The sequence below is a fragment of the Pelodiscus sinensis genome, chromosome 15, assembly GCF_052426305.1.
Source record: "Pelodiscus sinensis isolate ZL-2025 chromosome 15, ASM5242630v1, whole genome shotgun sequence".
Classification (NCBI taxonomy): Eukaryota; Metazoa; Chordata; order Testudines; family Trionychidae; genus Pelodiscus; species Pelodiscus sinensis.
Genome location: NC_143066.1, coordinates 27,393,986 through 27,420,188, shown reverse-complemented (window position 1 = coordinate 27,420,188; position 26,203 = coordinate 27,393,986). Strand labels below are relative to the sequence as shown.

The window sequence follows — 26,203 nt, the reverse complement described above, 5'->3', positions numbered from 1 at the left end:
CTGAACCCTGCCAGGGCTCCCTAGCAATGAAGCTTGGCTGCCCTGCTGCTGCCCTGCCTGGCCTATGGTCCTCTGGGCTGGGGCTTACTGGCTACTGGCAGCCTTGCTGTAGCACCACCCAGCCAGGGCTCACTGAGGATGGAACTCGCAGGTCCTCTTGCAACCCCATGCAGCCGGAGCTCCCCAGGGACAGGGTTCCCAGCTGCATCTGGCCCTGCTGGTGGGGCTTCCTGCTGGCTCGCACTCCCAGCCCCAAGACTCTCTGGTCCAGCAACATCATTGAGCCTTCTAGGCTATGGATGTGGCCAAATCAAAGAATCCTGGATTTAGGAGGTTTAACCTATACAAGTATCCAAGGATATATAGAAAAGACAAACAATAATAAAATCTTTAGGCATACAGCTAAGAAGTCCATAATCATTCATCTGTAAATAGGCAGCCAATGAGGAAATTGGGCCTAATCCTGCTTCCATAAACTGCCATTGACTTTACTGATTAAGAAGAAATGATTTACAATCAGGAGTCGGGCCCTTTATATGGAGAATGGTACAAACATCACTATGGACTGACACCAAGAGATGTTTATCTCAGTTATTTGTAAAATTCCCCTAATTGCAAAGACTCTGGGTACAAGGATAAACCTTCCAATCCTCTCTCCATTCCGGGAGGCTCTAAAGAAAACACTGCTCTTTAAGGAAGGCTGTTCCCAGTTCTGGAAAGAATATTTTATAAAGCCAATCTCTGACAAAAATATGCATTTATTTTTTAGCTTCTATGCAGCGTGTCTAAGGCTAGAGAAACAACACCATGAAACCTGACACCTTGGTATTTCACATTTATTCTTCAGCAATGACTTGCTGATCAAATTTGCTCAATTTACAAGTCAAAACAAGATTTGTTTCCAACTGCCAGGGCTGAGTCTGACATCAGGACATCAAGCTGTGTTCCTGGCTTATACAGCAGCCTGTAATAAAGATTCTTGAATGAGCTTGCTATACTAGTTTTTATTTCTGCTCGATCTTCCACAGCTGTATATCTTCTGGGCTGCTGACAGCTTTAGCATTCATCTTTTGTCCACTATGCGCTATTCATCCTTTGAACTATGCACAGAGGACTGAAGATGCACACAGAGTGGAGGTATTAAGTGATATATGGAGCCTGTTGCAAATATACAGGTGCATCTCAGAATTATATATAGAGAGAGCTTGTTCCATTTCAGATATGGAGCCGTCTCTGGAGTGGTAGCAGGTTACGTTAATTGCACTGCTTTTACTATGTATTTTTAAGCTACATTCGGGTTACCACAAATACATGGGGTGGCATCCTTTGTAGCATTGTAGCATCTATACATCTAATATAGTCATCAATAAGTATCTTCTATCTGGAAGGGGAATATAAGTAAGCCAAATACTTCTGTTGTAGCAGGAGTGTGGCTAAGACACAAACATAAGTTAAACTCCCAGATCACACCAGTCATACTCGTGGAAATTTCAGAACCAAATCTGATGCTTTCCAAAGTTTCCAAATGACCAGACGGTAACCCAAGCTACCAACTCCAATCTGAACCTGGATCCAGAGCTGAGATTTTGAGCCTGGGTCTATCTTTAGCAAAGACCCCACTGGTTAACTATCCTGTTCTTGTGTTCAATGTATTTGGAACTTTGCTGACCATAGCTAATCAGGACCATCCTTACCCATATCTAGAATATGCAGTTGCATGGAGCACCCAAAAATCTGGGGAACCACTGGATCTTAATGTCCACCCACTTGCCTCTTCCTGGCCTTGTTCTGTAGCTTCACTTCCTCTGGAAAGTATCTGGCTAACTTAAAAGTGAAAAATCCTGCCAGACCTTTGAGCATAACACGGACCCTGTGAAAGAGCCTGTCACAAGGCAATGAAGCCATTTAACAGACATTTGCCAACCCTAGCTGTATGTTGTCGGTATCTGAATTTACTGTGTTCGTCCACAGGACCTACATTTAAAACTTGCTTTAAAATATTTTGTTACTGTGTTGCTGAAGACTATAAAATCACATCTCTAAAAAATTGTCATTCCCCCTGGGGATGCGGTTTAATAGTACTGCTTAGGACCCCATAAATCCTAAGGCTATCCCTGCAACTAATCAAGGTTTAAGCAATAAAGCTTGGCTGAAAGACAGCACCTCTAGCCACCTGCTGGCCCTTTAACACAAGTGTTCCTAACTGTTTCCACAGCATGGAATACATTTGAATACAGACACTGTCTAGTAGGCCTTCCTCCCTTCCCAGTTTCTAGCATTCATGGAGCAACTATGTCAGCTACATGAATGAAAAACAAAACAAAACAGGAAAATAGTTAACATTTTAATGCAATTTAGCAGTTGGAAATAAAGCAGAACCAGTAAAATGGTACTACCCAGCTCTCTGAAGACAAGTGGCCCCCAGAACAGAATTTGGCCACCTGTGCCCAAGTACAGTACCAGGCTGGCATATTGGTTCAGTATTGGAGGGAAGAGTGATAGTCAGTGAATCAACACCACCAATGCCTGCTTGCACACAGATTTTTCCCCTGGAGGCTGTCTAACCAAGCCCTGACCCAGCTTAGTTCTTTTGACCTATCAGGCTGAATTGCTTGTAATTTTTCCACACAGTTCCCAGAGTCGTGGATGGGTGTTTTAGAGATGCAAAGACAGAATCCAATAGCTAATTCAGTCTGACAAGTCCACAGCCTGAGGTGCCATGGCTGCAAGCTATCGATGTGCCCCTCTTACAGGCACATTTCCATGTGTGACAATACTTGCAAGTAGCTCTGGAAGCATCTAATAGGCATAAAATCGAAGACCCCGATGCTAACTTGCGCTGTGCTGCTAACGAGTTTCCTCCAGGATTCATTTTGCATTTTGAAACAAGTTTGTTTCGACTAGGTCTGTGACTGCCAAGCAGACGAGCACACTGACAGGAGAGTTCACAGACGCTGAAGAGTTTAAGGTGACATTGGGAAAAAATTCATAGGAAGTGATTCTTTAAAAATCTGCAAATATGTTAGCCCTGGAAATCTGATGCGAAGAATTACACTGAGTTAGCCCCCAGTGCAGGAAGGTCCGTAAGCATGTAGCTAACTTTGATCAAGTGAGGCAATGCATTGACATCACTTGGGGACTGCAACACATACTGAGGTCTCCAGTCACAGCAACGAGAGTGCTCATGGTGTCTGTTTAATACTCCTCTTTCTCTTCATCTCTTACATAAGGACAAGCCTGACTTGAGCTCCGCTCCTGCCGGCTCATCCAATGGAAGACGGGAAAAAAAATCCCCAGAGTTACCTCTCATGTCCAAACAGTGTTTACTTCCAACATGTAAAACGTTTTGTGCCGATTGAGTCAGTGCTGACCAGATTGACAGCATACGACACATAATTCATATTAGAACAGTTGATTTCTGAATTTCCTTGGGTGATTAAATAACAAACAAGTCTCTCATATCTTGATTACTCAAGGAAACAGCATCCCTTTTCCAGGCTGTCAGGTACATTTGCAGTTAAATTTCTCAGCCCGAGAAAGTCAGAGCAGGGGGTCTCCACATGCTGTCCTTGCCTGCGGACACCACTCCTGCAGCTCCCATTAATCAATAACTAAGAACCGTAGCCAGTAGAAGCTGTGGGGTTGGGACCTGTAGATGAGGGGCAGCACAAGGAACCATAGAGCCACTGCCTTACATACCAGCTGCATTCAGGAGTGGTGCCAGCCAGGGTAGGAATAAGCCTGCCTTAACCAGGGCTAGCCTTACTGTGAGGCAAACTGAGGTGGCCGCCTCAGGTGTCAGACTGGGGGGGGGGCACACCACTAGGACCCAGAATGTAGAAAATTGTGTCTGCTGCTGGTGCATATGTATTCTCTCTGCTCTAGATGCACAGAGATGGTGGAGTGCCATAAGAGGAGTAGAACAGGAAGAAGGCAGAGTTGAGACCTTTCAAAGTTTTGGCCCAAACAAAGGGATACGGGGGCATCATTTGAGCTCCCCGCCTCAGGTGCCAAAGTGTTGTGGGCCAGCCCTGGCCTTAACTCTGCTGCTCCATTCCCAGGATGGATGGGGGGTTGTTGGGACTGGAACCCACAAGCCTTGCTATTTACCTTGTTACTTAAAGCCATGTTATTTATCTGATCAAATATTTACTGTGAATACCAAGAGCATTTTGCTGAATGCATTACGTCCTCCATAGACAGTTGCGGTTTCTTTGAGTGTATTCTGCACATATCTTGTTGCACATACTAACGTAGGGTATTTTGAGTAAAACTGCATTCCAGCACTTTTTTTCCTGCAGTGGATGTTTGGCCCAGTAGATGTGCAGGATTCCAAAAGAAATGTTCCGCTCTATCATGTTAATCCTCCTTAGTTCATGGATTATTGACCTAATCAACAATGACAGCCCCTTCAGAGCCATTGCATCTCATCGCATTAATCTGGCTGTCACACGTGTTGGTAAGGTGAACAGCCTCCATACAATGAGCGTGTATAACTTTCTTCAACGTTAACAGTAGCTACACAAGACCAACCATGGAGAAACCCATCCTGTACAAAGGGACAGCACAAGGCCAGTTAAGTCCCCAAAATAACTTTAAATGGGATTTAAGCGGTTCATAGACCTTGTGCTGGCTCTCTGCGTGGGGGCAGATTTCACAGCAACACAGCAAATCCCTTTGTCTGAATGGAGAAAAAAAATCCTAATGTATTTTCAGTGTCGAAAGATAGGGAACCCAAACCTCCGTCTGCTTTGCACCACCAGAAAAGAGGCACAGATCTGACCTAGCAGGCTGCCCTGAAATATTCAGGGCACTGCTGTGGGCCTGAGCATCTGGATAACAGAAAGGTGGCTTTGAATCACATCCCTCCCCCCAGGTGTGTGTACAATTTCCCTCACAGATACCTAGAAGTAGGCTAAAATTCTAATACACAGGCTGAAATTCTAGTTCGTAGCCCAAGCTCCTGCACACTGATGAGAGCTTTTTGTAAGACACAGGCTGAAGAACTCATCTGAAGGCCATTGCAGTTAATTAATAAGAGTCTTGCCAGTGACATCAATGTGCTTTAGCTTGAGTCATGAGTGCCCACAATTGCCACTGAAACAAAGTTGAAGGTGCTCCATAGTTTGCAGAACTCTAGCTGAGGTATTTATATGTCTTCCACTACCAGAGTGTTTGCGTATCACACAATTTTTAATGTGCTTATTCTCACAATACCTTTAAGCAGAAGGGCAGTGCTGTAACACCTGTTTGATAAGAAATTAAGGCATAAAGAAACTAAGGCTATGTCTACATTACAAAGGTTTTGCACAAAAACCCATGGAGCATCCACACCTCAAGTATGTTTTTGTGCAAGAAAATCTACAGTCAATCAACAGAACAGAGGGCTTTATGCGGTATAGGTATGCCTCTTTCTACGAGGTATAACTCCTTTTAGCACTACAGCTCTTGTGCAAAAAGGCATGTGTGGACGCTCCACAGGGGTTTCTTGTTCAGAAAAAGCCTATCCAAAAAAGCACAGGTGCTCTGATTGCCAATCAGAGCTTTCTTGCACAAGAGCACCAATGCAGTGTGGATGCTCTCTTGTGCAAAAGTGCATCACAAAAGCAATGTGTGTGGTGTGGACACGCTTTTGCGCAAGAACTCTTCCTCAAAAGACTTCTTATGTAAAAACCCTGCAGTGTAGCTGTAGCCTAAATGACTGGCCAAAATACAAGGAAAAAACAGTAAGGCTATGTCTATACTGCACTCTAGTGCGCAAGAAATATGCAAATGAGGCAAAACATGGAATATTGCCATGCCTCATTTGCATAATTAATGAGCAGCCGCTTTCTCTGCAAAAAGGAGCCCACTTGCGCAAGAGCCCTTCTTCCCCCTTTTTTCAGGAAGAACGGCTCTTGCGCAAGAGGGAGGTTCTGTGCAAAAAGCAGCTGCTCATTAATTATGCAAATGAGGTGCAGCAATATTCCACACTTTGCCTCATTTGCATATTTCTTGTGCAAAACAGTGCAGTATAGATGTAGCCTAGCAGAGCAGGAACTTGAACCCTGGTATCTAAAGTCTTAGCCTGTCCACCTGCCCATGGACTAGCTTTTCTTTCAATTGGTTAATTGATATGTGTATCCTCAACAAGCAACGCTATTCTGAAGGTGGAAGCACTTCTGGTTTTTGTAAGCATAATAGATTTGGAAGGAAAGCCCTCCCCTCCATACCCTCTTTCTGTTTTGTTTTTTAAACATAGGAATGCATGAATCAGGTGAAATCGCAGCATTGCAGAATTGTCTCACTGTGATCATACTATATGGTCAAAATGTAGGGAAGGAAACAGAGTAAGGAGTCAGGAGACCACTGACATACAGCAATAAGCAGTGAATTTTAGCTTAGTTTAAGAGAGGATAGAAGTAAGAGAGGAAAGCTATTAGTTTAACTTACAGACCAGTAAGCTGCTTCATCTTCATGAAAAGTAAAACCTGCCTTCATAGATTTTTCTCTCCCACCTCATACACATAATAAAACCTTTTAATAGAAGCCCTTAACTAGACTCTACCAGCTCACAGAACTGTAGTAGGTGCCTAAGCTACTCCACACTTTCAGGAAGAAAAGACCTTCTCAGTTATTCTATTCTCCCAGGCTAAACTAAACTCTTGAGGTACACTAAACTCTCACAAGCAGGAATCAGCTTTTTTTTAAAGGACCAAAGCAGACTTCTAACACAGCTGAGCTCCTATACTGAAGAAACCTCACTGAACTGAACCAGCACTCTAACCAGACACAGCTCTGTAAATCAAATCAGCTCTTCCCCCATGGAGCAGACTTTATAGTCTCTTAGGCCCAGGTGCTAGCCATTTGGGTTCCTCCACCTGATTCAAAATGGAGTCTCACAGCTAACAACAAACACTGAAGTTTCTCCCCCAGGTAAATCTCACTGATACATTCCTTACATCTCTGTTTTTTCAGGATAAAGGCAATTCAGAGAAGGCAAAGAATAAAATAACAATCAAAATATACTTTGTGGCTATGTGTACACTTGTGGTTTCTTCTGCCAGAAATATGCAAATGAGGCTAAGCGTGCAATATCACTGAGCCTCATTTACATACCTAATGAGCCACCATTTTTGCAGAAAAGGCTCTTGTGCCAGAAAGAGCTATCTACACTGCCCCTTCTTGTGCAAGAAAATCCCTCTTGCACAATGCCGTTATTCCTGAAAATAATCAGTGTAATGGCATTGTGCAAGAGGGTTTTTTTGCACAAGAAGGGGCAATGTAGACAGTTCCTTCTGGCGCAAGAGCCTCTTCTGCAAAATGGCAGCTCATTAGGTATGCAAATGAGGCATGGTGATATTCTATGCTTAGCCTCATTTGCATATTTCTGGCACAAGATGCCACGAATGTAGACATAGCCTGTGGGTGCACTCATTGGAGGATTTGAATTTCCACAGGCAAATAATAGGTCCAGGGAAAGGGGACATGGAGCCTTCTGTACCTCACTCACTTTGTGGCTATTGGTATTTTGTGCTTGGGAAGAACAAGCTTCTATACAGGAATAGGGGGGAATATAGCTTTGCCAAAACTTCTTTTCCAGTCTAGACAGCTAACCCAGTCCAGAAGGGAAAGCAGCTGAGCTATATCAAGGGGAATTAGGAAAATCAAAGAAGCATAGTGTTTCTAAGAGTCATGTTAGCTCCCAGAGCTCTTCCTGGGGTAGTAAGCCCCTGCTTGCCCCCTGTACTCAGGACTGTGGCTAAATATTACAATTGCCCACATAGTAGCAAAATTGTTACAGCATTTCCATGTACAGTACCCATCAGTGGCCTTCTCTGGCACAACCATCTCTATTTAGACCTGCCAAATGTGATCACAGATTAAACATCTACTTCTGGGATATTTAGTCAGTATACATTTTTCTTTTGAAATACATTTCCAATTTAAATGAATCCATTCCGACACTCTGGCTACACATTTGCCATATCTTTATTGCACTTTTACCACATTGCAAACGATTCCACAAAAATGCTGCAAAAGTAAGCCTAGAAGCTGCCCAAAGCAGCTTTTACCCATATATGTATATATTTACACAAAACTATCAAAAGCAACGTTGGAAAAGTAACAGCCCTACTACAATAGTCTAGAAAGATCAGAGCTGCTGCTTTCTTATGGATAAATAGTACAACTTGTCATTTTACATCACTCTGTAAAACCAACATTCAAGTATTCTTGTCAATGCACAATTATCAAAATCCCCTTTCAGCTAAACACTGTATTTATTATTATTGTTGTTATTTTTGCTTTTAAAAGTTCATGTGTCTTAACCCTTTAAATGCCGAGTAGCTGAAAAACAAAGCAGTCAATTTAAATTAGGTACAGTGAATGAGAGCACTTAAAGGGTTAACACAAAATACCAAGTGGACCGTCACCAAGAATAAATTGTGAGTCACAAAACTATGCTGTCCTTTTTTTGTTAAATTTGGTAGGTAGGTCTGTGGTTTTCATAGATATATCATATATAAATACAAAATATTAAATAAAGGCCTCCTGTCTATACAAAAAGAGCAGGAAGTGTTTTGCCACCAGACTAGAGTCGCTTGTCAGTGATCTCAATATATTCCAAACCTTTTCATATTCTCATTTAAGAACTATTTAAAAGCATCACATTAGACTTATTTTTCTTAATTAACTAATCCTTCACAGATTCTACACTTTACCTACTTTGGAAACAATTATATCTCATTTTTGAATTCACTGAATTCACGAAGTTGCATACACAGTCTTTTGCAAGACTTTTTATCTTCTTTACTTAGCTAGTAAAAATGCATTCATGTGATTTCACTACCTCTTGGTTGTAAGAGTGTTAACCTCATTGTCAAAGTCATTTTCAACCACATTATCATAACCATCCTTTTCTATACAGTCACTAACAGCTTTGAGAACAATCCGTAGCCTTCGGTCCATTGCCTCTAGGTGCAGCTGGTAAAGGATGGGTGCAACTTTATCTTTTAGTAAAGATTCTTCCATCAAGTGACTTAGTTTGTACTCCTCCTTGGCTAATAACTGTAATCGCAGATAGGTAGACTTCCTTATTCTAGGAGTAAAGGAAAAGGAGTAAATCAGTATTTGAATTATGCTCCATTACATGTGGCATAAAAGACTAAACTGAATTAGGGTACAGCTACACTGCCACTTTTTTCGAAAAAAGCTACACAAAATGTGCTATGCATTTTGCATGGCTTTTTTCTATACTTTTGTCAGAAGAGGCTTTTCTGATATTAGGCCCATCTAGACTTGGCCAAATGATGAAGAAAACCCTTCTTTCAGAAGCTCCCTTATTCCTTGTAGAAAGAGGAATACAGGGGCTTCCGAAAGAGTGCATTTTCTCTTCCGGAAAAAATAACGAAAGAGCAAACTCGTCCCTGGATGTGAAAGATTTTTCCCAGGATACCAGAGTGTAGTCTAGCCATACCCAGAGTCCTTTTCATGATAACATGGAAGATATTAACATAAGGAAACATGGTACATATGTAACATGTGCAGATATTCTTAACAAATGGCCAAAATTTTCAGAACTCATCAGTGGGTTTATGTGGCTCAGTTTTTAAATACCTTCCTAAGATATATTAAAAGGCCTGATTTTCAGAAAGTGCTGAGAACCCACCATCTGAAAATTAGTCCTCTTTCCAGTTTCTCAGGTTGGGCATGCAAAAATTAAGGCACCAAATATCACTAGTCTCATCTGAAATTCTCGGCCAGTGATATTAAAGATAAAATTTTCAAAACCATCTAAGTGAGTTAGGATCCTATGTCCCATTTGTCAAATGTTACTTAGGTTGATTTTTATGATTGTCAGGTTTCTTTGAAGAAATCAACTGTAAGCAGTTGAAACAGTTTTCCTGAAAGTCTCTTTCTGCAGATGCAAATCGGGTATGTACATGAAAAAACCTGTTGAATAACATTTTATAGTGCTTAAATGACATCAGAGCCCAAGTCCCATTTTCAAAAGGGAATTGGGTGCCTAACTCTCTCCAAAATCAGTGAAATTTATGCTCCTAAGTGCCTTAAGTGCAGAACTTTCTAAGCAAGAATACTGTATACCACCCGTCTTTTTTAGTGGTATTTATGGAAGACAGGAAACAACATTTAGAGACAATTTCTATGTCCAATAACCTAGCATTAACCCCTCCCCCAAAAAACAATTAAGCCGGAGAGATATGCAGTACACATGCAATGATGTACATACAATCTGCATGAAATCTCCTTTTCTAGTTTGAGCTCAGCATGGTATACCTCTAGACAGGAAATCCATAGACAAAAGCCCTCTATTGCATCTGTTTTCACCACATTTGACTGTGGTCACTTCCTTAGCTTTGCAAGCACCAATTAAACAAACAGATTGTGTTGGTCAACAGCAGACATCCAACAATATACAAGGCACTTTAAATGAATGATTTATGCAGTGCATGGCTACTAAACATTTCACTCCTGGCACCTTTAAAAACAGGGCTCATTACAAATTAGGAATAAATACCAAAATAAAACATACCTGCAGCACTGGTTTAAAGGCACCAATATGGAGAGCTCATCATGGGAATATTTTCCAAATCTATTGAAAAATAAAAGATGAAATGACAAAGAGTATCTCAGAGACTAATGTGCGTCTGTGATTTTTGATTCCAGAAAATTAAAAAAGATCTTTAGAAATCTTGGGCCTGATCAATTCAGGCAATGGAAGGTTTGCCACTGGGTGTATGATCAAGCTCAGAGCAGATAAGAAGGGGGAAAAGAGTAGATAATGTACCATGTTCCTGATCTTAACACCCCCACTCACTGTAAATGGGGTAAAATCTGAGTGAAGTGGGAGGGGCTGGGGCCTCAGCAAATAATGCACCCGGGCTTCACATTTCTCTCTACAAGCCTTTTCAAGTCAAAAGAACAAAACAAAGATTGTGTCTTAAATTGATGGGGATTTATTATGCTGGGTTAAAATTGAATGTGGGTAAATTATATTACCAGAACAGAAGAATGGTTTTGTGATTAATGAACAGAATTGAGGCTAAGGACATCTGGATTCGATTCCACCTCTACCAAAGCCTTCCCCGTCAGCTCAGGTAATTCATATAATCTCTCTTGGTCTCAGTTACCCATCTGTGAAATGGGGATAATAATACTTCCTTTCTCACACTCTTTGTCTTATCTATAAATATTCAAAGCTCTTTAAACTGAGTGGCTGTGTCTAGACTGGCCAGTTTTTCTGGAAAATCAGCCACTTTTCCGGAAAAACTTGCCAGCTGTCTACACTAGCTGCTTGAATTTCCGCAAAAGCACTGACTTCCTACTGTAAGAAATCAGTGCTTTTTGCAGAAATATTATGCTGCTCCCATTCAGGCAAAAGTCCCTTTTGTGCAAAACTTTTGCGCAAAAGGGCCAGTGTAGACAGCTGAGATTTATTTTCCGCAAAAAAGCCACAATTGCCAAAATAGCGATCGGGGCTTTTTTGCGGAAAAGCATGTCTAGATTGGCCATGGATGCTTTTCCGCAAAAAGTGCTTTTGCGGAAAAGCGTCCATGCCAATCTAGACACTCTTTTCCGAAAATGCTTTTAACGGAAAAGTTTTCTGTTAAAAGCATTTCCAGAAAATCATGCCAGTCTAGACGCAGCCGGACAGTTTTATATCTGTGTTCATACAGTGTCTTATCCTATGGATCCTTGATTTCAGTTAGGGCTTCTCAACACTGCTGTAATATTAATAAATACTAATAATTAATAATGTATATATTGAAACATATAAAGTATTTCCGTAGATGTATTGTCATGAAGTTAGCGTGGCCAAAATTATTTCATTGATCAATAAAATTATTAGCATATTTACCCTCTTCCATTATCTAAGTGGATAATAAATGTTTCATTTCCAAACTTTTCAAAGGTTTCATAGTGATGTCGATCCATGTTTCCTAGAGAATAAATAAATAATAATATTAATAATATAATATAATGATGACAGAATAAATCAAAACAACAAAATTCTACACTATTATTCCTAAAGTTTTGTTGCTGCAAATGCAAATCAGAAAGTAGTTCAGAAATTGCTTATTTTGACCAAGATTAAAATGTTTCTGATTTTCTTAGTTATCTATGAAAAATTGTTATAGTTAGTCATTATTTGCTCAGAAAAATGCTAAAATATGTGGCAAATTACAGAATATATTCGTATTCAATAATTTTTAGCTTGATTCTATAATATCTTCCAACTGTGGACTTTGCACAATTGGGACCTTTTTAATATTTATTTCTTTTGATTTATTAAAAATATCACTATTCTTCTGCTCTACTCTGCACTGATTAGGCCTCATTTGGAGTATTGTGTCCAGTTCTGGGCACCACATTTCAAGAAAGCTATGGAGAAATTGGAGAAAGTCCAGAGAAGAACAACAAGAATGATTAAAGGTGTAGAGAACATGACCTATGAAGGAAGACTGAAAGAACTGGGTTTGTTTAGTTTGGAAAGGAGAAGACTGAGAGGGGACATGATAGCAGTTTTCAGGTATCTAAAAGGGTGTCACAAGGAGGAGGGAAAAATATTGTTCTCCTTAGCCTCTGAGGATAGAACAGTAAGCAATGGGCTTAAACTGCAGCAAGGGAGGTTTAAGTTGGACATTAGGAAAAAGTTCCTAACTGTCAGGGTGGTGAAACACTGGAATAAATTGCCTAGAGAGGTTGTGGAATCTCCATCTCTGGAGATATTTAAGAGCAGGTTAGGTAGACATCTATCAGGGATGGCCTAGACAGTACAGGGTCCTACCATAAGGACAGGGGACTGGACTCGATGACCCTCCAGATCTAGTATTCTATGATTCTATGATAAATTTACCTCCCAATGGAGCTATCACTGCCTGTCCATCCAGCCCATAGGAAAAATAGGCCGTGATACTCCACCTCCCAGGCATCCAGTCAGTTCACAAAGCACCAATATTGTATTCTTTTGGTGTCAGTGGCATGAAGCTCTGCTCAAGGAGCCCTGTGTTTGCATTGGGCAAAATGGATCTTGTTAGAAAAGTCATTATCTAATATGACTTAACTAACGTGTTATTAAACACAACTTAGCGTCCAGCATTTACCATTGCCAGTTAAATCCAGTGTCCTTATCTATTATAAGTGTGAAATAATATTTAATGTCATGCTAGTTAAACATGTTACTTAGCATATTTCCTAACATCTTGCACTCAGTGAGCAGCTGCAGTTTACACTGGCTTCAGTTTCCAAGTGGTCTCAAGCTGTAGCCACACGGTCAGTCCATTACAGTAGGCCTAAGATTTCTTACTCTTGTCTCATGTTTGTAACTAACTATTTTATTTCTGAACACATAAAAAATACTGTTTCTAAGTGTGTTCTGCAGCTGTTCCAGGGTGGCTGAAACAGTGGCTTTTGGTGGCCCCCATCAGGGGTCCTGGGGCAGATGGAGAAGCTACTGTCGGCAGCCTTTGGCAACTGGTGTCACTGGCCCGTGCCCCTCCCTTAAGAGCAGTGCTCCCAGCGGGGCATCCTGGCCCAGCAGCAACCCCACCACAAGATTCAGTCAGGGTATTTATAGTGAGTCATGGGTGGATCACAGACCATGAATTTTTGCTTACTGCCTGTGACCTGTGCATGACTTTTGCTATAAATACCCATGACTAAATCGTAGCTTTGCCAATCGTGTATAGTCTGGAGATGTACATTAAAAAGCATCCATTTACAACGGAGTGACATTCACTGTAAACTATATTGCAGAAGCTCTGAATTTCCGTGAAGAACATTTCAGGGAACTAACAAGAAGGACATTCATTGCTGTGCTTATTTACAGTATATTCTTCCTATAAAATTTTGTTCTTCTAATCTGCTCTGATGCAAATTTATGTCCAAACAAAAGTGCAATTTTTCAGTTACCCAAATTGCACATACACTATCTGCAATTGCAGCTGTGCATCAGAAAATTGCTGAACTACACAATGCACTGTATAGAGAACTGATTCTTATTGTAATTAAACATTGCATTTAATTTAAAAACATCTGAAACATACCCATTAGAAAATCAAAAATTGTCATATCCATGATATCCAAAATTCTGGTCCCACTGTCATAGGGTGGTGTTTGTTTAACCTCCTCACAATAATCTGGATCAACTTCCCATCTGGAAAAGAGATATTGTAGATGGCTTATATCCGATTGAAAGGTTACTCAGAGATTTCAGAAATGTACTTGTACTGCAGTGGGTTAGGTTTAGCACATGCACAATCAACTTTACAGGCTGTTTCAAGCAATACAAATTGTGATAAAGGTGGGGCCTGATGAATTTTCTAGAATTTCTGGAAGGATCACGAGTTTAAGGAAAATATGTGACCAAAAACTGGGAGATGAGCTGTGCCTTCTAAGTAATTACATGGCCAGATAGCTAAACTATTCTACACTTGTTTAGGACTGACTGTGTCTCTACTGGACAGAGATATTGCTCAGTTTTATCCTACCCAAAAGCTGTTACAGGTCTTAATACTGAAAAGACTCGTGCAAGTGCTTGTTTTTAGACATAGTGGCATAGTCCCACTGAAAGCCCATTCAGCAATCACATGTTTCTTCCGCATTTTAAATATTTTTTTCCAAGTACCTCATTACATAGGGGGCTGATTTGATGCCCACTGAAGGCAATGAAAAGGCTCCCACTGATTTCAATGGGCTTTTTTAGACCCCTGCAGAGTTTGTGGATGTTTTAAATTAACTTCTGCTCATATTCTACCCAGCAATACATGAGCTCTGCTATTGGAAAGCCCTTTGGTCTCCACTACTCACTCTGCTTTCTTGCGTTTATGGTAGGAGCGCCGCCATGGATTTCTCCAGGTTTTCCTTTTAGCTAAAGACAGGTCAGGTAGGAAAGCAGCGAGGGACCCTTCAATCTGATCTGGCTTTCCACAAAGAGCATGCTCGGTTGAGCAATAGTATGAGCACTCGCCGTAGAAACAGATGTTGTTTGCTGGCAAAGGAAGGGAAATATTTGAAAACTTTCTCTTTTATTCCTGTTTTAGAGCCAGTAAAACACACAGAAATATACAAACAACTATGAACAGATAGATGATCTTGACTCAAAGTCCACGGATGGCTGTGAAAGTCTTTCCATTGCCTTCAATGAGCTAAAAGGGCCTGATTTAGTAGGGTCCACTCAAGTCAATGGAAAGGTTGCTATTGATTTCGGTGGGTTTGGAGCAGGTCCTCTGTGAATATTTCCAGTTTATATATACTCAAGTGAAATAAAAGAGGGTTTCTGCCACACTTTTCTATCATCAATGTATCTTGAGAGCATATATTTGTTGTTCTGAACCCTACAGACACTGATGGTAAGTTCTAGAGTTAACATAGCTCTCCTAAATGCAAAACCTGATCATTAGACAACAGGGGAGCTGACAGCCATGTTGGGCTGCTGGGCAAGGTGGAAGGGGTTCCTGGCTCTGCATTCCTGGAAGGGGCAGAGCCTCATGTAGAAGGGGCAGGACCGAGGGCAGCCAGCCCCCTAACCAGGACTGCCTTGAGTGCATCATGCAGCACCCCTGCCTCGCCAGGCAGCACAAAAGGACACTTGGACTATGCCGTGCAGTGCTCCAGCAGTGATTCAAATGGGGCTAGAGGCCACAGTTCCTATGAATCATTGGGCCTCAGGGCAGTTGCTTCCTTTGTCCCGCCTCTCCCCCGTTGGCAGGCCTGTTAGACAATGACTAATATTGTGAGGAGTTTGCTCAGCACTTTCTGAAAACTGTGTCCCTTTGATATGTCTCAAGTTGGGAACTCAGAAATTAAAGTTGTCACAATCAATAGTCACTTTTTAGAATTCTTTCAGCACGGATGGCCTTTTCTGGGTATAAGATGTTTTCTTTTTTGCAAAGGAGAATTGTTTTTGATACACACCCAATTGTTCCAGGGAATCATGGAGCTAGCTCTGGCGGTAGATATCTTATATACACATTTCCTCTCCGCGTGCTGTATTATTCCATTAGCCAACAAACCGAATGCCTCAACAGCCACTTCTCATATTGTACAGGGTCTATTACATCACAGTCTCACAACCACCATAACGTATTGGTATTAGAAATGCCAAGCTGTTTTACCAGCTCCAATCCACTGCCCAAGTGAATACTTTAGAAGGCTGAAGGATGAATACTTCATCCCACTGAAGAAAGCAGGTTATTAAGATGAAAAGCAGAGAGAAGTTCCTATTATGGTATTACTATAGGGCTTTTAAACATTTGCTTTGCACAAACGTGTAAAATATAAGTTGTGCCAGATTGTGTCTTCTCCTTATACTACTGTGCCACAGGGACAAGGAGTAAAAACTCCACTCAGCACTGCTCCCCCCAAGGCCATGCAGAGTAGCCACAGCTGTGCTTGAGTGCTGCGTACCGAGTTGCTCTTCCTGGGAAGAAAATCATTGGGAATGTGGCAGGGAGGGGTGAAGCCATGGCTCAGCACACACCCTTTCACTGGCTGACCTGCAGAACTTGCCGTCTGCATGGACAGCACCATGCAACAATGTAAGGAAGTGTGGCTAGTTGCTTTTCCCCTCGTGCAATAGGACAGCTCAAGGTCTCCAAAGCCAAAGGCTTCTTGGTGCTTGCTCTGGGGTGGTGCAGCTATGCTTAACTGTTTCATTTGAGCTCCATGCTAACAGCATGATTTAGCTCAGAGCAAAAGAAGCATCCCAAATGGAAACAGAACAGTGTATACCAATTAGGCAGGTGCTGCGTTGAGGAGAAAAGATGGGGCGGAAGAATGGTCCTTGACAGTACAGTGCTCTCATATTGCATGTGTAAAGAGGATACTCCTTCAGACACAGGCATAAGCTACAATGGTGCTGATGTGTCCTTTTGTAAAGGATGGTTGGATGTACTGTTAAATTCAGGAGCATATGAAAGTGCAGTAAGCTGTGATGATGCTTTTTACTGATTGGAATGGCTCAGGTCTATTATTTAGAGGGCAGACTGATTACCATGAAATTGTCTCAAACAATCAAAGCGCAGGGTTGAGGGATTATTACTTTAGAGTTTTTCCTAGTTATTTATTTCCCTGTACTTTGGACATGGGCATCTGATTTGTGCATTATTTCTATGGTTATTATTCAGTGGCCACAGAGCATGCAAATCCTTGTACTCTGATAGGCTGGTAACTATTATTACCCAATGAGGGTACAAGACATTTGTGTGTTCAATGCTTACTTACACAGGCTCCTGATCTGGTTCCAAAATGCAATGCAAACAAATATATATTACTTTTATCCTGGGAGCAAGAGCCATTTTGACCAGGAGAATGAGAGAGACAAAAAAACAGCAAAAGAAAAACATGAAGAGGAGAAATTATAATAGGGGGAAAAGAAGGACCAAAAAGAAGTTTTGAACTTTAAATAATAATAATAATAATAATAATAATAATTAATCATCATCATCATAATCTTATGGCAATTTGAGCAAACTCCCTTTAAAAAATGTTTCTTTTCATTTAAAATGTGAGCATTGCCTCCACATTTTTAGGATAAGAATGATAACTTCAGGAGATTTCCCATAACTCAGAAAAATAGCCATATCCGTGGCTGATAAACCACTTGTATTGATTTTTCTTATAATCACCTCAGCCTTCAGTCTTGGTGTTTGTTCAACTAAGGATATGATTATTGGATTTTAAACAGGAAACACACTCAATTTATCCTTTAAATAACTTGGAACATTCCTGTAACTCATGTTTATACTGTCACCTTTAGAAAACATCTTTCAAATTGCATAGGAAAACAACTCTATCTATTTGTCTATTTATCTATCTACTTACTTACTTACTACCTACAGTTTAGTTTAAAAATAAACTATTATTGGCTATAAATCCAGGACTCCTCAGTCTGAAATGTGTAGGGGTTTTTATTTCCTCTCAAGGTTCTTCTCCAAACAGTCATAGTAGCCCAAGTCTGTCTGCCATTTCCCACAAGACTATGCAAGAACTGAAGCTTTTCAGCTTTGTCTTTGATCACAACTGTTAAATCAGGAGGGTTTCATTCATCCATCTGAACCTGTCTCATAATCCATAATGAAGGGGGATGTGGGCTGCACTTTGGCTGAATGCTATGGTAAGCTGCAGTTTATAGGGAACCTGGATTATCGCCTTGTACTAAGCAGTGGTACTATTAGACAATAACTCCTGAGGAAAAACATTTGACATTATGCCTTTGAAAGAAATTTAGCTAGACAAAACAGTGCAATAGACTCCAGGCTAAACACAAAGGAAGATTTATATAAAATCACACACAGGGTCAGATTGTGATACTAGCTGCAGGATAAAATAGGGGAGTGAGGGGACTAAAAAGACCACTTCCCTTCCCCAGGCTTCCTACCCATATTGAAGGGGACAGGGCAGTGGGAAGAGCAGCTACCTTCTAACCATTGCTCCTCATCCTGTACGGGTGGGTGCGGAGTGGGGAAATCTGTAGGAGGGATGAGGTGGAGCCTTGGCACATCTGATGTCTGCGCTCTAAGATGTAGTGCTGGGCAAAATCAGACTAAGCAATTTCTTAGGGCCCCAAGCAGATTAAGGGGGCCCTGTTGTAATATTACTTTTCTCCTGCCCATACCCTTCGGCTACGTCTACACTGGCCCCTTTTCCGGAAGGGGCATGTAAATTTCACCAGTCGTCGTAGGGAAATCCGCGGGGGATTTAAATATCCCCCGCGGCATTTAAATAAAAATGTCCGCCGCTTTTTTCCGGCTTTTAAAAAAGCCGGAAAAGAGCGTCTACACTGGCCCCGATCCTCCGGAAAAAGTGCCCTTTTCCGAAGGGTCTTATTCCTACTTCGAAGTAGGAATAAGACCCTCCGGAAAAGGGCACTTTTTCCGGAGGATCGGGGCCAGTGTAGACGCTCTTTTCCGGCTTTTTTAAAAGCCGGAAAAAAGCGGCGGACATTTTTATTTAAATGCCGCGGGGGATATTTAAATCCCCCGCGGATTTCCCTACGACGACTGGTGAAATTTACATGCCCCTTCCGGAAAAGGGGCCAGTGTAGACGTAGCCCCCATGTTATTTAACATGGACTTTTTAACAAGTGTATTTGTATGTGTTGGTATATGTTGGAAGGGCAAACCAAGTGGGGTTCCGCAGGGGACCGGTTCTGTTCAATATCTTCATCAACGATTTAGATATTGACATAGATAGTACACTTATTAAGTCTGCAGATGATATGAAGCTGGGAGGGATTGCAAGTGCTTTGGAGGAAAGGGTCATAATTCAAAATTATCTGGACAAACTGGAGAAATGGTCTGAGGTAAATAGGATGAAATTTAATAAGGACAAATACAAACTACTCCACTTAGGAAGGAATAATCCATTCCATACATACAGAATCGGGAATGACTGCCTAGGAAGGAGTACTGCAGAAAGGGATCCAGGGGTCAGAGTGGATCACAAACTAAATATGAGTCAACAGTGTGACGCTGTTGCAAAAAAAGCAAACATGATTCTGGGATGCATTAACAGGAGTGTTGTGAGCAAAACACAAGAAGTCATTCTTCCGCTCTCCTCTGTGCTGATTATGCCTCAGTTGGAGTATTGTGACCAGTTCTGAGCACCACATTTCAAGAAAGATGTGGAGAAATTGGAGAAGGTCCAGAGAAGAGCAACAAGAATGATTAAAGGTCTAGAGAACATGACCTACGAAGAAAGTCTGAAAGAACTGAGTTTGTTTAGTTTGGAAAGGAGAAGACTGAGAGGGGACATGATAGCAGTTTTCAGGTATCTAAAAGGGTGAATAAGGGCCCCCCCTTCATAAAATTCCCATGTAGGGATCCCAATGGCCTAGCTTCACATCTGTGCTCTTCTCCGGGGTCAGCAAAATTGCATGTTGCCCCATATTTGGGGCAGATAGTAAAACTGCCATCTAGCCCACATACTTTAATGTAGTCAAGTGCTGGTATTGCCTGTTCATTTGCAGAGGTGGATGATCCACTGCTATTTGTCTTGACAATTCGAGACAGTTTCTCTTTAAATCTCTTTGAATCTGTTTACACCTGGCGGGAGGAAGTTCACTATCCTGAGCCAAAACTGTTTTGTAAAGAGCAAAACACACACCAGTGACACTGGTCTGTTGTCATGTCCACTGTACATTTCACCTTTTTTAGAAAGGAATGACATTAAATGCAGCACTTTGTACCTCTGGCTAAGTGGGAGCAATAGTTTGTTTCTGACTTGGAATCAACAGAAAGCAGTGAGGGCTTTCCATACAGTTAGTGAAAGCACCCGGAACTAATAATTTGGCATTCGTCACATAATAGTATCTAAATAAACCCACGGCAAAAGTTTTATGGCACAACACCACAATCACATCAGCTGTGGTAGGGGATGACAGAGCTAACATGATATGTGCTGGCTGCACTGTGCTTTCCAATTAATCATTGTTCTTATTGGGGCATATCCAGCTATTGATTTTTACACAGAACTCCCATTGACTTGAGTGGTCCCACGCATTGAAGGATGGCCAGATATGTCCTGTTGTTAGGACAACAAATCTGAAGCAAACCCACAAGAGTATTTCTTGGTGATAAGTTACAGTCAATAACAAGGCCTTTACTGCTGCCAGCTGCATGCTCTGTTGGCCCAGACATGTGGCCTGGCGTCCTATTGGCTTCAATAGGATTATACAGAAGACTGAAGGATTTGGGCACTGTAGCTCACATTTGGGCATCATTGAAATGAGAGAAATGGGGTGTGCATATTTCTTATGAATGGGTGTTATGCCCTTAAAAATATTCCTACCAATTCCTGCACGCAGGGATTGAGGGCAGCTTGTATTATTATGGGGGTCTATCTCTTTCAATTGCATTCTTCCAAATAATTTCTTAGCCAAAAAAATCAAAATCACCGATGCCGAATATTTGTAAAAATCCACAAGCCCAGGTAAGATAAATTCAATTTTTTAAAAAAGTCTCTTTTAAATGAAAGTAGATCAACTGCATTCTGCCATGACACATGGATAGACCAAGGCCATGTTCATAGCTTATACAGGACATCAGAAATAGCCCCATGTGGGGACCAAGGGCAGTATTTGGTTTAATAATATATTATGACACCTCTTTATACCAAAAGGACCAATTTATGGATATCCTTGTGGGGGGATGCAGACATAGGGGAGCACATCTGCAAAGGATGCCACCCTGGGGCAAGCTGCTTGCTCTTTCCTAGTGCAAAGGATGGTGGACACATCAACATGAGGACTATGTCTACACTACACGTTTTTAGCGCAAAAACGGCCATTTTTACGCAAAAACCAGCGGAGCGTCCACACCTCAGACACGTTTTTGTGCAAAAAAAAAAAAAAAAAAACCCAGTAACTCGACAGGACAGAGGGCTTTTCCCAGTAGAGTTATTCTTCTCCTCATGAGGAATCACTCCTTTTTGCGCTACAGCTCTTGTGCAAAAAAGTATGTGTCGACACTCTGTGGGGGTTTCTTGCGCAAAAAGAGCCTATCAGAAAAAGCACAGCAATGTGGACACTCTCTTGCACAAAAGTAGATCACTTTTGCGATGCACTTTTGAGGCGTGGATGCACTTTTGTGCAAGAAGTTGCGCTTTTGCGCAAAACTCTGCAGTGTAGACAAAGCCTAGAAGACTGCATGCTGGAAAGGGAGGGGGTATTTCGGCTGGGCAAGTGCACTGGAACACTTGTAGTATGTCATGTACCAATGTGTAAACTTCCACTGAATTGCCAAAGACCATGAGCAGCAATGTTTTGAAGGGCTCACGGAGATACTGCAGTACATTTTCCCTACAGTTGAGGCATATGAATATGAATTGACAAGATCTGATAGCATGTCTTGCAATCATAATCAAGTGATAGAAAAGTAGGAATAGTAAGGGTTTGGCCCGAAAATTACAATTAAAACCCAAAAGGCGTCTGCATCTATCCATTCATCTGTCGTTTTCATAATGTAAGCGGAACAATAATTCTACTCAGGTAGAAAAGCAACGTGTCAAGATTCTTTAAAATCAAATGTCTTGGCTGTATCAGTATTTCACTGAAAGTAGAGTTAGTTTTAACACTGTGCATTTAGCTGTCCCTTAGCAATCACAAGTTTTGAAAGAGGATATAATCCTGAATACTTATTAAAGCAGCACAGGAATTAATCTACCCATTCAGAATAATAATGGGCTCAGATTTGCTATTGTTTGCTGGAAAAAAAATCCACAATCCCCTGGAATGAAAGCACTAATGGTTGTTAGCTGTGTAACAAGGATTTCCTTAAACTGCTGCCCCAATCCCTCCTAAAACTGTGGCTGACAACATTAATATGTCTCTTCTGGCTACGTGAATAAGAGCTCTCTATAGCAGTGTTTCTTAAACTGTGTTCCATGGCATACCAGTGTACCGCAAGGCAGTCGGAGGTATGCTGCGGAGAACAACAGAATCCAAAATGGCCACCCTTAAAGGGACAGGCAACTTTTTTTTCCTTAATAACGTTTCCCCAATGCTTTTCCTTTGACGTATGTTTGTTTTTTTAATTTTTTGCTCAACCAAAAATCGTTGGTGTTCCTCATAAAAAAATATTGCTTGGTGTTCCTCGGACTTAAAAAGTTTAAGAAACACTGCTATATAGGCTTGAAAGCTTCTCTCTCTCACCAACAGACAAGGTCCAATCAAAAATATTACCTCGCCCACTTTCTCTTTTTGATAGTAAGTTACTATTCATTTGAAAGAGCACTAGAGTTTCCATAGCCGCCTCTGTTACAAAGGATGTATAATTAATTTAAATGATTATTTATCTATTTCCATGTCTTATGTTTAGTCCAAAATGCCTGCAAGTGCACTTTTTCTGCAATATGATTTCTCTTGGAATGTCACACAACATAGTGACTAACCCTGCAGCCATCCAGTTTCAGGGTTTTGCATTTCTCAGAGTTTTCCTGGTGTGTAGTTCCAAACAAGAGGTGCCTGCCAGTTATTGGCATATGAAGGCCAGAGAGCCCTGTCCCATGAGACATCACTCAGGTAATAAAACTCTGTGAGGTTCTTTCCCATAAATTATTCCATTGCAGGGACTGAGATTTGCTCACTCCACACATCATAGAATAAACTGAGGATTTGGCCCTAACATCTTTTGGTGTGATCACAAGCCATATAGCTTCATGTGGTACAGGGCCATTTGAGGCTCTGTAGCTTTCTCCACACTCCTGTAGCTGGCTGGAAGTATGGGTCCATTGGATCCACACAGCCGGAGATTCCCCTTTCTGGGGTAATTTCTTTATTTGGTGGAAGCTTTGTGCAAAATTAATGCAACTACTGCTGCAGTGACTTTAAGGGATGTATGTAGGGACTTGGAAGTTATATGTATGGAGGAGACACTATGGCTGCATCTAGACTGGCATGATTTTGCAGAAATACTTTTAACGGAAAAGTTTTTCCGTTAAAAGTATTTCCGCAAAAGAGCATCTAGATTGGCACGGATGCTTTTGCACAAAACGGGCTTTTGCGCAAAAGCATCCGTGCCCAGCATAGACGCGCTTTTGTGCAAGAAAGCTCTGATGGCCATTTTAGCCATCGGGCTTTCTTGCGCAAAAAATTAAGGTGCTTGTCTACACTGGCCCTCTTGTGCAAGTATTCTTGTGCAAGAGGGCTTATCCCTGAGCAGGAGTGTCAAAGTATTTGGGCAAAAAGCACTGAATTCTTACATTAGAACATCAGTGCTCTTGCACAAATTCAAGTGGCCAGTGTAGACAGCTGGCAAGTTTTTGTGCAAAAGCAACTGCAGTTGCGCAAAATCTTGCCAGTCTAGATGCACGGTATGAGTCGCCACAACCCTTTACTCTCCCCATGCACTGCTGCAGAGACAATATACTCTCTAACATTCAACTACTGAGGGAATCCCATGAGATCTTGAAGACTCAATGTGACTCAGAGATGTGAACTATTCTGTGGTTCCTTATTATGCCTGTGTTGTATGTACTGAATCTAGTCAGTTTAGCACAAAATGCGGCAAGGGAGACCCTTCTAGAGGTAAATCAAGCCCCCCACCCATGCTTCTGTAGAGATAACCCCTGAGAGCAGAGATGGGGAATTTCCAATTGGGCAATCTGAGAGATGGCTTTGATATGGTCAAATGTTTTACCACATCATGAATGCTGCAGCAGGTGTGCATCAGGGCTGTGTTAGCCCCAGATGACACCTGAGGATTTCCACTTGTGAAGCTAGCACTGAAGTCTGTGGGATCAAATGGGAGATCTTTAGCCTGCTGTTTGGGCTCGGTGTTAGGTCCCTGGATTTATCCAACAATACTTAATGTAAGACCATTATTACTTCTGGATCCCACATTAATTAATGAATGCCTTTTAAGGTCAGTATGAAATACAAGATGCAGGCTTTTCTTACAGTAATGCGAGTCTGGCTAATTAAACAAGGGATTTGCAGAGAATGGTTTTGCAATTCACCAACATGCTGTAAGAAAGGTATATTGATTTTTTATTTAGAAAATCTATAATGCAAAAACACACAGGTTAAGCATTTTATTCTCCAACAAAGCCTGATTCACGGTTAATCAAATATTTTAATTGGATTTATCTGAATCACATAATAGATGTAGATTAAGGATTATGTTTGGACCTTCCTTTGAATGTCCAAAATTGTATCATGATGAGACAAAGATCTTTATCTTAACTCAAAGTCTTATTTCTGAATTTCATTGCTTCAGTTGCTTTAAACTGCTCAGATATTGTATCATTGTTTTATGATTCTACTTCCAGAATTTATACAAGGTTTCCCTTAAAACCTTGGTATGTAAACTGGAATTTTTTTTTAAAAAGGACTATACCGCCCTTCCATATCTTGTTCACAAACACGGGAATACAGTAGTTAACATTTCAAGTGAGCAAAGCAAACTTTAATTTAGCATTATCCACCAGATATTCAGCCTGGGTCTTATCTTTAAATTTTACCCACAGTATTTACATCCATAATTGATGCAGTGATTGTGCACATATTTTGTCCATGAAAATTCACATTTGTCACTCAAATGCTTAACTGGAGTACCCATATTTCTGTGTGCATGCACAAAGTGGCAGCATACATTATTTTGTGAGCATAGTCGATTACTTGTATATGCAAAATTGGGCATTCAAAACTTGGGGGCAGATTTAATGCTTTGCAATTATGCAATTTATCTTACAAGTAAAGTTACTGCTATAAATATCTGTATGCTAAAAATGTACTTAGAACAATATTGAGAGTATTTCATTATCTCAAAATGTAGACTCACAAATGACTCTATTGGTGATTTTATGTGCAGAAATGCAACGGACAATAAATAGCTATTTTTGTTATAAAAACCTCAAATGAAGAGTTATGTTTTCCATTTGATGCAGGCATGTAACAATTATGTTCATAGAAACAGAGAGGAAGGATTCTTTTGTGATTAAGATTTGGGACTGGGACTGAAGAAATCCTGGTTCGATTCTCAGCTCTGTCACAGATTTCCTGAATGACCTTAGGCAAATTACATACCCTCAGATCAGAAAAACACTCCAGCACACTGTACATCATGTAACATAACATAAAGTCAGTGGGAATTAAGCACATGCTTCTTACTCTGTGTTTGTGCAGAGAGTAGCCATATGGGGAATGTGGATTATTAAATTCTTAAAAATGAGCCTTTGAAAATTCAAACGTTGCATTTTATGAGGCAACTAGAGGTGGGCAAATACTGAAGAAAGCATTCTGAATCATACCGTGAATAACACCCACAGATTCATTGCAGTGATAGTCCCCTTTTATTGGTTATTCTCAATATGCAATTTTATTATCTACAAAAATATTTATGGAGGTTAATATTCTCTCTGGCCCAGGGGGCCAGAACAAGGGCTATGCATTGTCTGTATCACAAGTAAGCCTTATTCTGGGCATATATGTAGGATTTAAGTGCTGTCTAGGCCTTGGAATAGCCTTCAGAACACAGCTGGATTTCACCTGGAAGGAGTGTCCTTCATACATATTTGCTCAAGCATCACATTGCCTTGTTATGGATACTGATGTAAGTACTTGTCCATGAGAACATTTGGGACTGACATGATTTATTAAGCTTCCCTCCCACTTATAAAGGATTCAGTCATCCCATCAGAGAGCAGAAATGATAGCCTGTAACCTATAGTGGAAATCAATCACGTAGCACCAATAGCCAAG

At 41.0% G+C, this 26,203-nt stretch overlaps 1 protein-coding gene across 2 annotated transcripts in view; it reads right to left on the bottom strand.

Annotated features, from left to right (window-relative positions):
* Positions 1 to 7,953: 7,953 nt before the first annotated feature.
* The window catches only part of FAM20C (FAM20C golgi associated secretory pathway kinase), a 104,573-nt gene continuing 86,323 nt past the window's right edge, over positions 7,954 to 26,203 (bottom strand). For both annotated transcript variants that reach the window (XM_075899530.2, XM_006112825.5), the window contains 5 exons: positions 14,812 to 14,992; positions 14,049 to 14,158; positions 11,861 to 11,942; positions 10,535 to 10,594; positions 7,954 to 9,079 (listed from right to left, as the gene is read on the bottom strand). In XM_075899530.2, the coding sequence (XP_075755645.1) occupies positions 8,827 to 9,079; positions 10,535 to 10,594; positions 11,861 to 11,942; positions 14,049 to 14,158; positions 14,812 to 14,992 (686 nt within the window). In that variant the 3' untranslated portion in view covers positions 7,954 to 8,826. The remainder of the gene's footprint in view (positions 9,080 to 10,534; positions 10,595 to 11,860; positions 11,943 to 14,048; positions 14,159 to 14,811; positions 14,993 to 26,203) is intronic.